General features: G+C 37.1%; 1 protein-coding gene and 1 non-coding gene across 4 annotated transcripts in view; one reads left to right on the forward strand and one right to left on the reverse strand.

The window, feature by feature from the left end:
• The window catches only part of Gigyf2 (GRB10 interacting GYF protein 2), a 139,664-nt gene that overhangs the window by 87,219 nt on the left and 38,265 nt on the right, over positions 1-14,180 (reverse strand). For all 3 annotated transcript variants that reach the window (XM_057754646.1, XM_057754637.1, XM_057754656.1), the window contains exons 4-6: positions 12,569-12,698; positions 11,500-11,595; positions 3,042-3,156 (exon numbers count right to left, since the gene is read on the reverse strand). In XM_057754646.1, coding sequence (XP_057610629.1) covers positions 3,042-3,156; positions 11,500-11,595; positions 12,569-12,698 — 341 coding nt within the window. The remainder of the gene's footprint in view (positions 1-3,041; positions 3,157-11,499; positions 11,596-12,568; positions 12,699-14,180) is intronic.
• Positions 5,881-5,987, forward strand: LOC130870643 (U6 spliceosomal RNA). The gene has a single exon (XR_009056779.1). It is a non-coding gene; the product is annotated as a U6 spliceosomal RNA (small nuclear RNA).

Here is a 14,180-nt window from a genome sequence, read left to right on the forward strand (position 1 = left end):
CACTACAGAACTGTACAGAGTTAATCTTAGGCACAATGGATATTCTCTTGATTAGTCCACTACATCTATAAAGTAGACGTCAAAACCACAGTTTAACTATAATAATCTCCAAGTTAACTTCCAGTTTCATCAGTATCACTTGCAGATTCTCCTCTGCCCCACATTCAGAATACATACAGATTTATTTAAAATGCTAAAATAATGTAATAGTAACTATTCTAACACAAGAATATTCCTCTACAACAGTGGTTTTAGGATGAGAAAAAAAAATCCCCTCTCCTTTTCAAGAATAATTTTGTTAGGACTGAAAAGATGGCCCAACAGTTAACAGCTCATGAGTGAACTGAGTTCTGCACCATGGAACTACACTGTCTGGTTTAATTATAGCCACAGGGGATCCAGCACCCTCTTCTTGCCTCTGAGAGCACCTGTATTCAAGTACACATTCCCACACATAGACATAAACACAAACATGCTGAGAGCACCTGTATTCAAGTACACATTCCCACACATAGACATAAACACAAACAAGTAATTTTGAAAAATATTTTTTAAAAATATTCTCACCAAGTGGTGGTGCACGCCTTTAATCCCAACACTCAAAAGGCAAAAGCAGGCAGATCTCTGTGAGTTCAAGGACAGCCTGGTCTACAGAGTGAATACCAGGGCAGCCAAGTCTACATAGAGAAACTATCTCAAAAATCCAAAAAAGAAGGAGGGAGAAAAAAAGTTTAGTCTTGAAATAGATAATGATAAAAAAAAAATTAATGGAAACATACACAAATATCTGCAGTAGTGACTGTCCCTGCTCACGTGACTAAAGCTTTACTAATGAGTCACTATTAGAGGAAAGAGATCAGATTCCAGAGCTCCAACTTGTTACATTGAAATTATCTATAAAATGTAGTGCCCACACACAAGAACAAGCAAGAAAACATACTGTAACCAACATTTAATAAAATTTTAAGGACCGTCCTTTTACCTGAAATTTCGTTCTAATCTTTTAAATGATTGAAATAGGCTTCCTTTTAACAATTCTAATGCGGCAGTTGACAGTTTATGAATTTTTTAAGCATCCAGACAAGATTTTTAAAAAAGGTAAGAACATTACATTGTTTCTACTAACCATTTATTTGTTCACTTAAATTTTACTATGATAGGATATTCTAGACAGGAAGTCTAGAAGCCAGTAGATTTGCATATGAGTTTTTCCTTGAGCTTCTAAGCCACAATAATCATATTTAAACATAAGTTAAAATTAATCGAAAATACAAAGCCACAAAATCACAGATCGCTGTGACCATAGCATCCCAAGTATTTTTACAAAGTTGAGTAAATCCATTTAACTAATTTTGTACCCTTCAACACTATCATGTTAATTTACTACTGTGTGTCACAGCATGTGTACTTTATATGGGTTTTAGGTAAGCTCTGATCATAAAAACAGGAAAACTCATTCCTTCACTTATTTCTATTTGTTGTTACTTTGGCACACTGCATTTGTTGGGTGTAGGGGGCAGTTTGGATTTTGTTGCTGTAGGAGAATCTAATGTGGCTCAGGCTAGCCTTAAACTCTCAACATAGCTGAAATTTGGGCTTGAACTCCTGACCCTCCTAATAACACCCCCCCCCCCACCAAGTGCTGGGATTGCAGGCATGCATTACCACACCCAGGTTCTGCTCCTTTCTTAACATGTAAGGTTTTTCTAAGGCCTACAGAGACCAGGTGGAGGATGTGTGTGGTCTGTACTCTTGATTAAGGAAATTTTTCTCTGGCTTGACTGACCTGAAGAGCACAGGAGGGAAAGCTGCCAGAATGAAACTTTTTCTCACTGCCTCCCACAGGACAAAAGCATGGGAAATGCCCATGGAGAGGCCAGAACCATAGTCAGTTTCAACTGAAAATATCACCATACACCAATATGCACAGATCCCAGATGATGATGATTTGGGCATAACTGGTGAAAGAGACATGCCTAACTCTCATCACCTCAATGTCTGTGGTAATGCTGTTTCTTACTAAATTCTACAGATGAGAACTTTATCAGGAAAAAAAAACTACTATTACAGACAAAGACAAACTACAAAGAAAAAAATAGATTGTACCTAGGGAAAAAACATGAAATTTTAGTTAGCCTCTTCATCGTTCACAAACCTTCACGGAAGTTGTATTCCAAATGAAACAATACATTCTCCATTTTAAAAAGTGCATGAATTATTCACAAGGCATACATAATGTTCAAAATCTTTTGAAATAAAATTCAAAAAAATTGTAGGTACATCCATAATTGTGCCCACACATAATGTGGATGCAATGGCCTTAACCATTGCTGACACCCAATTCTCTTTCTAAAGCATCTCTTAGAGAAAAATTACAACATGTTTGGACTAATGTATGAGTCAATCCTCATGCTGAAGGAAGAATACCTATTATAAACATCAAGAAGGGTTTTTACAGAAAATCAATGAATGCAAAATAGGGAATGACAACAACAAATCAGAAACATTCTAAGAAAAAGGATAAATTCATAAAACTACACATACCAGTGGACGCTACCTGGTTATATTTTGCTCTGCCCACTACAAAGTCTAGCCCTTGAAAGATGTCTCAAAGTGTTTCTCACTAAACTCCTCCTGGGTATGGTAATATCTGGACATGGCCCTTGTAAAGAAATGTTATATTGCAGGAAGGTCCACGGGGACTTCAGTGTGGCTCCAGCAACCAAAACCCTTCAGGATGCTCTAGTTCCCAAAATGCGAAGCTCAAGGGATAAAGAATGTGAACAATAATTCCTCTTAGGAAGTTAACCAGGACTGTGTAGCCTCCCTCCTGCTTCAACCTATATAGCTAGAAACATATTTCTCTCCAAACCAGAGGCTGTAGAGAAGGCATTTCAGAAATGTTGCAGAAAATAAATGTTCAAGCATTGCAGTCAACATCAAAAAGCAGTTAGCTTGATTTTCAATTACGCATTAAAATATTTAGTGATTTCCCCAACCTCCTCCTTCTCTTCCATAATTATTTTTTTCATATAGCTCACCTCGCCCTCTTGAAGAACTTCGACCTCTAGGAGCCCCCACCACTGTTCCTCCTCCTCCTCCTCGTCCTGTCAATCGCAGGACAGCAGCACTATTTACAGACATGGAAAAGTTTCTCTGCCAAAAAATAAAAATAAAAATAGATAAAACACACAAAAATACATATTGTTTCTCCCTGCCTCCCACTGCACCTAAAATGTAATGATATCCAAGTACTATAAGCAATGGGAAATTATAACTTCATGGCATATAAAGATCATCCAAATCTAGTTACCTAACAATTTCTTTCTTTCTGTCTTTGAAACAGAGTCTCACTATGTAGTCCTAGTTGGCCTAGAATTTGCTTTATAGACCAGGCTAGTCTTGAAACAATTTCAAATTGACCTTTCAAATCAGCAAAGTTGACACCAATGCCTTACATAAAGGTAGATTTGCTGAGGAAATATTATATAAGAAAGCAAAGTAAATGTGCTCTACTTATCCAGATGCAGACAAAACAGACAGCAGAGAAAGTTTTATAAAAGGAGGCTAGGTTAAATTGGCACTTTTAAGAGTTACATTCTAACCGTACAAAAATTTACTGAAATCCATGGAGTTTGGGACTGGACAAATGTCTGTTTGTGTGGCTATCATAATCTGTGTGATAATAAAGTGATTACATTTCATTTTTTAAAATGGTACTGAAATGTCTTCAACTTATGAGAGGAGAAAAGACTATCATTAAAAGGTCTGAAGCAAAGGAAACATGATAAAAGATAATCCTTTCAGCCTGACTGTACTCAAAAATGTAAAGTAGCAACTCCAAGTCGTATTTGCTAGAGTCACAGAAATCAGCAGTGAACGAGAAATGGTCAAGTAAAAACCTACATGAGGACAACCACCTGATGTGCATGCATTTATCTGTCAATAATGTAAAGAATTTATGTGTGAGTGTGTATGTGATCACACATAAGTACACATAAGTACAAACACAAATCACGTAAGTACAAACCTGCAATTGTACCCAGAGTCACTCTAAAATATAATCAAGTACAATTAGAGTAGGAAGTGGGTATCCACATGAGAGAGGGGGAGGACAGGGAGTCAAAAATATGTCTATTGACACACCTGGTTAAATTAAATGAAGGAAAAGGTAACAAGAAATATTAAGTCTTTAAATAAACTATAAAATAGAAAATCCTGGAAATTTAACAGAAAGTTCTGCAAGAGAGTTTAAACAAAAATATTGCAAAAGATTAAGTGATCATGTACACCTAGAACCTAGTACCCATTTGCACAGATGTATATGGGTATGACACAACAAGGAAACGAACCACAGATATGGATAAAGTCACCAGACCCTTTGGCAAGGGTGTAAGGTGAACTTTAGGCTGGGTAAAGTAGTACATGCCAGTAATCTCAGAACTCAGGAGGCTAGGACAGAAGGATCCCAAGGAGGAGGCCTACATAGGTTGCTTTAAGTTGCAGGTCAGCTTGATTAACTTGATAAGATCCTACCTCCAAAAGAAAAAAAAATGAGAACAATGGCCAATGATACAGTGTTTGGTTCCCATGCATAGGTCTTGGGTTCAAGTCCCAGTACCATCCAAAACAAAAATGTGTAGGTGAAAAATTTCTGAACTTCAATTCTACTTCACTCTTCAGTGTTCTTAAATTCCAAATTAATTAAAATGGCATCTATGCTATATTCTTTTAAAGAGCATGCAATTGATTAAAATTCTGTTTTCATTATTGCATTTTAAATATGTGTACCATTTTTCCTCATTGTTTATCTTTCTCTCAATTTTGTTCACTGTGATTTGCCCAAGTAACTTTTAGAACCATGTAAACAAAGCTTTCTTTGATCATGTAGGCAGGTAACTTCAAAACAAAAACCTAATACTTAAACTGAAACCAGAAGTTAAGAGGAAATACCTCACTCAAAAAGTATTAATTTCAAGCTATTATTTTAGTAAAATTTAATAAACCATGGTTGAAACACATTAACTTACCTTTTGTTATAAAGTAATCAATGGACTACTAAATTTGCCTCTTGGCATTATTAAAATTAAACAAGTCTATGAAGCCCCAAATCTTAATTAATTTGTTACAATACTTTAGAGGTTAAAAAAAAAAAGAGGTCAAGGCTAGAGAGATGCTCAGAGGTTAACAGCACAGGCTGCTCTTGGCAGAGGACCTGGCAAGAACCCATATGGCAGCTCACCACCAGTTTCAGGAATCAGGTGCCCTCTTCAGACCTCTGTAGGCACAAGGCATACACATGATGCACAGATGTAAGCAAAACACATATATAATTAAAATAATATTTTCTAAAAGGAAAGAAATGCTAACTGCATTTTATATACTAGGATCCCATGCAACACATCTGTATAAAGCTAAATGTATCATGTGGAAAAACAGGGAAAATCGTGTATTTTCATATATTACTGCTAAAGTACAAACTAGTTTAATCTCTTTAAAAGGCAAATTCTCAACATATATTTAAAAGCTCATATCACTTTAACATAAAAATTCTACTACTTACATAGTAAAAAATAATGTAGGTAAATAGATCACTAAAGACAGTACTAAAAGCAAAACCTGAAAGCTATCTAAACATTAACCAATAATGGCTAATTTAAGTAACAGAGGCTTGGAATTCTCCTCTGCAATGTTCTACAGAATGAGACAGTAATTTAAACCATATTTCAAATAAAAGTCAACATTCAATCATTCCCAGTAACTGGTTCAGCATTGTTAATCAACAGTTTTAAAGTAGTATTTGTTGAATAATCTTTATAATTTTTCCCAATGATTCATGTAGCCAATTACTGCATTCTGATTTCTTAAGAAATGTTATGGGTGCTCACTTCGACAGCACATATACTAAAATTGGAATGATACAGAGAAGATTAGCATGGCCCCTGTGCAAAGATAACACCCAAATTCATAAAGCATTCCATATTTTTGAAAAACCAGCCTACATCTCACAATCCCAGAGAACCTAGACAACAAAGAAAAAAATGTATCTAATCTACATGGAAGTAGAAAAAGACAAGATCTCCTGAGTAAACTGGGAGCATGTGGACCATGGGAAAGGGTAGAAGGGGAGGGGAAGAGAGGGGAGGGGAGCAGAGAAAAAAATATATAGTTCAATAAAAACAATTTAAAGGGCTGGAGAGATGGCTCAGAGGTTAAGAGCATTGCCTGCTCTTCCAAAGGTTCTGAGTTCAATTCCCAGCAACCACATGGTGGCTCACAACCATCTGTAATGAAGTCTGGTGCCCTCTTCTGGCCTGGAGGCACACATGCAGACAGAATATTGTATACATAATAAATATTTAAAAAAATAACAATTTAAAAAATAATAATAATCCACCAAGTCTAACTAGAGAATTCTAATAAAAACTACTCTGGAGACAAAAACTGTATCCCATCAAATCCTATCATTCCATTTGGTCTCTGCTGCTTTTATAAATGCATGTAATTGACTTTTACCTTATGAAATAAAATTGTCTAGGGAATACAAAAAAAATAAATATAGTGTTTCTTATTTGGATGGGGAAAATATTCTGGAGAAACAGCGTGAAACTATTAAAATCCATGAATTGTATACTTTAAAATAGCTAAGAGTGACTTTTGTGCAATGTGAATTTTATTGCAAAAATAAAATCTGAAGGAAGGAAAGTAGAAAGGAAGGAGGGAGAGAGGAAAGGAGATAAAGGGGGGGAGGAGAGAGAGAGAGAGAGAGAGAGAGAGAGAGAGAGAGAGAGAGAGAGAGAGAGAGATTGATTGATTATGGGGCAGGGAGTGGTGGTGCAGGTGGATCTCTGATTTAGAGGCCAGTCTCATCTACAGAGTGAGTTCCAGGACAGCACAGGCTACACAGAGAAACCCTGCTTCAAAAATAAGAAGAGAAAGAGAAAAAGAAGGAGAAAAGGGGGGGAGGAAAGAAGGAGGGAGGAATTTTATGGGATATTTCCAACTCATTCTTTTGATTCAAAGTCCAGCATATGTTTTAAAAGCTTTTCTGGCCAGTGTCCCCTCCAGAAATCTCAAAACTATTACTGTAAGAAAAAAAATTATGGCCGGGCGGTGGTGGCGCACGCCTTTAATCCCAGCACTTGGGAGGCAGAGACAGGTGGATCTCTGTGAGTTCGAGACCAGCCTGGTCTACAAGAGCTAGTTCCAGGACAGGCTCCAAAGCCACAGAGAAACCCTGTCTCGAAAAACCAAAAAAAAAAAAAAAAAAAAAAAAAAAATTATGATTACAAAGAAGAACAAATACCCCCCCAAACAAGAAAGTTCACAAAATAATGCCAGTAAACTACATAAGGGTAGAATGAGAGAGGAGAAGAAAGAAGTGGAGAGGAAAAAAAATGTATAGCTCAATAAAAACAATAAAAAAATCTACATAAAGGATATAAAAATTAGTGCACAGGGCTGGACACAGCTTAATAATAAAGGGCTTGGCTAGCACACTGAAGGCCCTAGGCTCACTGCCCAGAACCGAAGCTGTAATTAAAATCACAAATGTAGAAAGAATTTTCAAAAATTGATCAAGATCAACTATCCCAGACTTGAAAATATGAGGAGCACATACAAACACTATAAACCAGTGAAGGAAAGACTAGTACATAAAAGAAAAATTCAGAAACAACAACAACAGTAAGAGAAATATAAATGGTAAGGACCTGTAATTTCAACACCATAGACAGAGAGCAAACTCAAACAGAAACTTTTTCTCAATGTACAAAGAATTATTTCAATAAAAAGTTTTTGTAAAAAAGGCAGAATAATGTGTGATGCATAGTACCATTTGTATAAAAAGGAAAATACGTGTTTATTTGGAAAAAAATCCAAGAACTGTGCATGGTGATGTCCACATGTAATCCTTACACAGGGAGAAAATATACTTTGGGTCCATAAGTTTGAGACTACCTGGGTAATATAGAGACCCAGCCAAAAAAATACACTTGTATCTATATATACTGCTATCATTGCCTTCCTTCAGGGAAAGAGAACACATGGAGGGGGAAGAGAATGAAGAGTTTTCTATTATTGTATTATTATGATATACTGTTTTGTACATTTTTTATTTTTAAGCATCTCTTATAGATTTATGTTTTTACTATTTATCCATTTATTTAGTGGGGCAGAGAAAGCATGTGCCATGGTGCATGTATGGAGGTCAAAGAACTTTAGGGAGTCAATTCTTGCATTCCATCTTGTTAAAACAGGTTCCCTTTTATTTTGTTAATATATTATTATTATTATTATTATTATTATTATTATTATTATTATTATTATACTTTTAGTTATTGTGTGTGTGTGAAAGGTACACCTGTGACATCAACAACACCTACAGGGCAAAGACAACTCTAAGATTCAATTCTTACTTCTACCATGTGGGTCCCAGGGATCAAACTTGGGCTATCAGGTCTGGCAGCAGGTTCCTTTACTCACTGAGTCATCTCCTTGGCCTTCTTGGTTTTATTATTGTGCTTCATATTCCAGAGTAGCAGGCCTGAGAGCTTCCCAATGGTTCTGTCTCTTCCTCTTATTTTGCCTTAGGAAAGCTGAGATTACAGATGTGTGCCATTGCATCTGTATTTTTTTAACATATATTCCAGAAATCAAACTCAGGTTGCATGCTTGTTAAGCAAGAGCTTTTTTACCTGATGAGTCATCATTCTGGTCCATTATTACTACATGAGTAGACAAGTATTTGTGCACATGTGAATGTGTATGTAGGGGGTAGTGTGTGCACCCATTTAGAAGCCAGATCAACACGGGGTTTTATTTCCTTTTCTCTTTTTATTACTCGGGGGGGGAGGGGGGAGAACGAACTTGCAAACAAGTACTGTGTATGTATGGTACATGCATACATGTATGTTCAGGGATACACTTGTGCAGAGACCAGAAAAGACATAATGTTCTATCTTTTTCCACTTACTCCTTGAGACAGTCTCCCACTGAAACTGGAGCTAAGCTGTCAGTCAGCAAGACCAGTGATCCTCCTGTCTCTGCCCTCAGAATCACTAGATTATAGACATGCACGTGCCCAGTTTTTGCATGGCTACAAGGATCTAAATTCAGATCCTAGCTTGCTGTAGAAGCACTCAATCAACAGAGCCAGCTCTCCTTCCTTCCCCCTACAACTTACTTATTATTTATCTATTGTTTTGAGACAAGATCTCTCATTGAACCCAGAGATTGACATTTAGGCTAAACCGGCTAGCCAGCAAGTCTCCAGGATCTTCTTTATACCTCCAAAAGCTGAGATTGCAGGCATGTGTCATTGCATACAACTTTATGTGAGTGCTGGAGAATCAATGTCTCCACTGTGCTGTCTCCCCAGCCCTGTAAATTTTTACATTGAAGCCACTTGATTTCCTACTCATTACTAAAATATGCAAATATGTAGTTTTTTTTTTAAATGCTGCAAAACAAAAACCAAATATTGGAAGCTGAATTCAGGAATTACATTAAGAAGACCAAACATCAAGACCAAGTGGGCTTCATTCCACAGATACAAGATTGGTTCAACATATACAAACTAGTAAGTAATACATCATATAAAGAAACTTAAGAACAGCAATCACATCTCAATCAATGTAGAAAAAATATTTAACAAAATTCAATGTGCCTTCAAAATAAAAGTCCTAGAGATCTTAGACACTGAGGAAGAGGGGCTATCCAGTACAAAGGAGCCTGAAGGGCCAAGAACTGCCATCCCCTAGACTCAATAAGATGTAATGTTAAATCATTAACGTGTATCAACTATTATTACTGCACTGGAACCACACAAGGCTGGCTCTGTCAACAATCAGTCAAGTAAGTAAAGGGAAATGGCTCACAGGGCCCTATCCTTTCCCTCTAAACTATTGTTTTAATAGGTTCTGGGGGCGGGGAGGGAATCACTGTCTTTAGTTGTGTGCCCTCTAACCCACCAAGTTCCAACCCATGGTCACACAGGTGTCTCTGGTTCATCTTAGCGGATCATAAACATGAACGTCTAAGAAAGATTTGTGAGATGGGGACAGAGTGGACGAGGTGGTAGAGAGACGGGAGGTCAGAATAGTCAATATGCAAAGGATTCACCCATATGTACAATTAGAAAATAATAATAGAAATTAATAATTAACAAAAAGAAGGTACAGAGCACCTGAGGCATGAATGGCAACCGAATTTGTTCTCTAGCCTCCACATGTACCTGCACATGCATGTGTATTTGTACACACAAAATGATGGACTTTGTTTGCTGTGGTGATGCACATCTACAATCCAAAACATTTAAGAGGTGGAGGCAGGATCAGAAGTTCAAGGTTATCTTCAGCTGTGAGTTTATGGTTACATTAGGCTAGGCTACATGAGACCCTGTCTCAAAATTTAAAAAGGTCAATTTTATGATGGGGATTTTGTCTCAAAGGTATTTTTTTTTTAACAAAAGAGTCAAATGGCAGGAGATATAGCTCAGCTCGTAGAACTTGCTTATCATGTACAAAGCTCTGAATATAATCCTCACCAATGCATGAAATCAGACATATTGCTCAATGCCTATAATCGCAGCACTCAGAGGTAGAGACAGGAGGAAGCTGAGGGGATTCTTCATTTAACATGGAATACAGAATTCCAACAAAACTTCTTTTCTCCACTGCAGTGCAATATCTATAAACTCTTTGAAATCAATCTTTCACCTACATAAAATTAAAGTCACTACATAAAACTGCCACTTTCTAGACCAAAAATCTTTCTTACAACATTACCACCACACCTTTAAAAAAGGAACCACCAAGAGCAGTGCTGACAGAAAGACGTCAGGAATGTTTTAAGCTGAAGATTTAAATTTCTTTCTCTCGTGGTTAAATGAATTCACTGTCAGGAATTCAGGTAGCAATCACCTGTGAAAAAGTACGCTTTTCTACAAAGATGATCTTCCCCTTTCTTCTTAGGGAGTAATGACATCTCCCCTTAATCTGAATATTTTATAAAGGATAGTTTCCATTGTCCTTAAAATTCTAGAAACAGGACTACAGAGACAGATTAGCAATTAAGAACACTGGCTGATCTTCCAGAAGACAAGGGTCCAATTCCCAGCATCCACATGGTGGTTCACAACTATTTATACAACTATTTATAACTCTGAAGTACTTTTCTGGCCTCTTTGGGGTCCAGGCACACATGTGGTACACAGAATACATGAAAGGCAAACATCCATATACATATAAAAATTAATTTTTTAATTAAAAAGAAAAAAGATCTAGGAAGATTTCCTGATCTCTGCATAATACTCATCAGTTTCAGAATCTGAAGCAAAACTTTAGCAACTCAAAGCCCTAAACATTCCAAACATCAGTAAGAATGTTTAGCCTGTGCTGATGTGGCTATCCTTAGTATATCCTCAACAGTGATTTTCCAGATCCATACTATAGAAAGAAAAACAAGGGTTGGGTCTGAGGCTCAGAGATAAGTACAAACCTGTTCTTCTTCTGTAAAGGGTACTAGAGCCAATGGTGGCAGGGGCTCCTCCTGTAGGATAGGCAGGAATTCTTTCTCCAGAAGGTCAAAAGGTATCTGTGTGATAAATACAAGGCCATAAAGTTGTTATTTCTCCAACTACAAGAAGATAAACCAAGACACTATTTTCTAGCAATGACTAATATAAATATAAAAAGTTTATTCAATTACAATTTACTTCTATTAATTATGCAGTTATTACATTAAAACTCCAGTTACAACCAGGCATGGTGGTACATACCTTTAATCTTAGCAGAGGGAGGCAGAGGGAGGCAGATCTGAGTCAGCCTGGTCTACACAGGGACCTTTAGGCTATTATATAGCAAGACCCTGTCTCAATAAATAAAACAAAATACTCCAGTCACCCACCATCTCCATCCATGAAGCCACTTCCTGTGGACTTGGTATTAAGTTTGGTATTCCAAAGAACAGAGTAGAGGAATAAAAATCTCCACATTTAGCTTAAAGCAGATGCTAAGGAAATTCCAAAGCAATTGTGTCTGTTCTTAGAAACTAAAATTTGTGATTCCCCATCCATTAATAAGTTAAAAATAACAAATTGAGAAACACAAAAGATATTTCCTTCCCTGGTCATCAGATAAGAAAAGTCTACACTATTTCATCCTGGTCCTTTTTTAAGTAAAGCAAGTGTTAATTTTAAAAGTTCTCTGTACTACACCTTTCTATTCGAGGGCAGGAAGGCAGGCGGAAAGCTGGTCTTCCCTCAATCCTGGACCCTGATTGGGAAAGAAAGTAAGAGGTACAACAGAGAGAAGAGAAAGAAATGGAGAAGGGAGAGAAGAGGAGGTATCAACAGTGCTGACTGTTCTGTTGCCACCAAGCCTCCTGATCCATAATGACATCATGGGTCTTCTCTAAGGGCAGCACATCCCTCAGTCACTATTAACCACTCTATGTTTCAATGCAAGTAAGGGGAAAGATGGAAAAAGCAAGAGTCCATTAGATACACATCAGTTTCACCATCCATACTAGTCTCGTCTACAATTCTCAACTCTTTGTATTTTCTTACCTTGTAGTCTTTAAGGAAAAGTGCTAACATTTCTTCTCTGCCATAACGATAATCTGCTAATTTATACTTTGGCAGGGCCGGAGAAAGAGGAGGGGAAGTGATACTCCCACCACTGGACAGAGCACGGAGCCTAAAATAGGAAAAAGAAAGAATACAAAATGAAGAGACAGATATTCTGACACTGCATGCTTTTTATATAATACAGTGTAAGACACACTGCTGCTCATAAAAAGAGCAAAAACTTCATTATCTTACGCAGCAAAGATTTTTGAGTTTAATACAAGCCTCCATCACAGCTCACTGAGAAATTCACTAAGTGCTAACTAGACAGTCAGTGATAATTTAGCAATTCCAACACCTAAAGATGCCACGGTTGTCTCTAAGAAGCTTCAAGTTTGGAGAGAAGATTTTTTTTTTTTTTACCAAAATACAAAAGCAGGGACAAATAGACTCACAAAAAATTACTAAGTTTAATAGCAAGTATTGGTGAGGGTGTGAAACAACAGAAACACTCAAACAGAGCTCATAAGATCCTAAGTCAGCAAGAAGGCTCAGCAGGCAAGGGCGCCTGGAACTCAAATAAAGGTGAAGAGAAACAACTCTGAAGCTGTCCTCTGATCTGCATATGCACATGTACACACACACACACACACACACACACACATACACACACATATTTTTTTTTTAATTTTTAAAGTAAGCCGAAAATGGTGACATAAGTATTTAATCCCAGCACTCTGTAGGCTGGGATTAAATAGGTGGATTTCTGAGTTCAAGGCCAGCCAGGACTAAAAAGTGAGTTCCAAGACAGCCAGGACTACACAGAAAACTGTCCCAGGAAAAGAAAAAAAAAAAAAAATTTAAGAAAGATGTTTCAGCAGGGCTGGAGAGATGGCTCAGTGGTTAAGAGCATTGTCTGCTCTTCCAAAGGTCCTGAGTTCAATTCTCAGCAACCACATGGTGGCTCACAACCATCTGTAATGAGGTCTGGTGCACTCTTCTGGCCTGCAGACATACACACAGACAGAATATTATTGTATACATAATAAATAAATAAATATTTTTTAAAAAAGAAGATGCTTGGTTCCCAGTATCTGCATCAGGCAGCTCACAAGGGCCTGTAACTAGCTCCAGAAGATCCAAAGCCTGTGCTCAAGTGCATTCACACAAAATTAAAAATATTTTTAAAGGATTATAGGGTATATGAATGTATGAAACTGTTCTTGTACTTTCTGACTACCATCCAAGGCTGAAAAGAGAGATGAGGAGGGAGGGGTAAAAATATAAATTGCAATAGCCACTTCCAAGAATGACTTTGAAATAGCTAAGTATTTAAAACCTCTTTGGATATTTGGTAACAGCTAAAACATTTAATAAAGTATGGAACATAAAGTAGAAGGCTAAATGCAGAAACTTAAAAAGTAAGTTAAAAATGTCTCGAGGGATCAGGCTTGCTCCTAGGTTTGAATCTCAGTACTACCAATAATAATTGTTTGGGGTTTCATTTTTTGTTTGTTTATTTTTGAGACAATGTTTGAACTCACCACTATATATCGAAGGATGACCTTAAACTTCCTATCCTCCTGTCTTCATTTGCATCAAGCCTGAAAGC

The sequence above is a fragment of the Chionomys nivalis genome, chromosome 2 (assembly GCF_950005125.1).
Source record: "Chionomys nivalis chromosome 2, mChiNiv1.1, whole genome shotgun sequence".
NCBI classification, from domain to species: Eukaryota; Metazoa; Chordata; class Mammalia; order Rodentia; family Cricetidae; genus Chionomys; species Chionomys nivalis.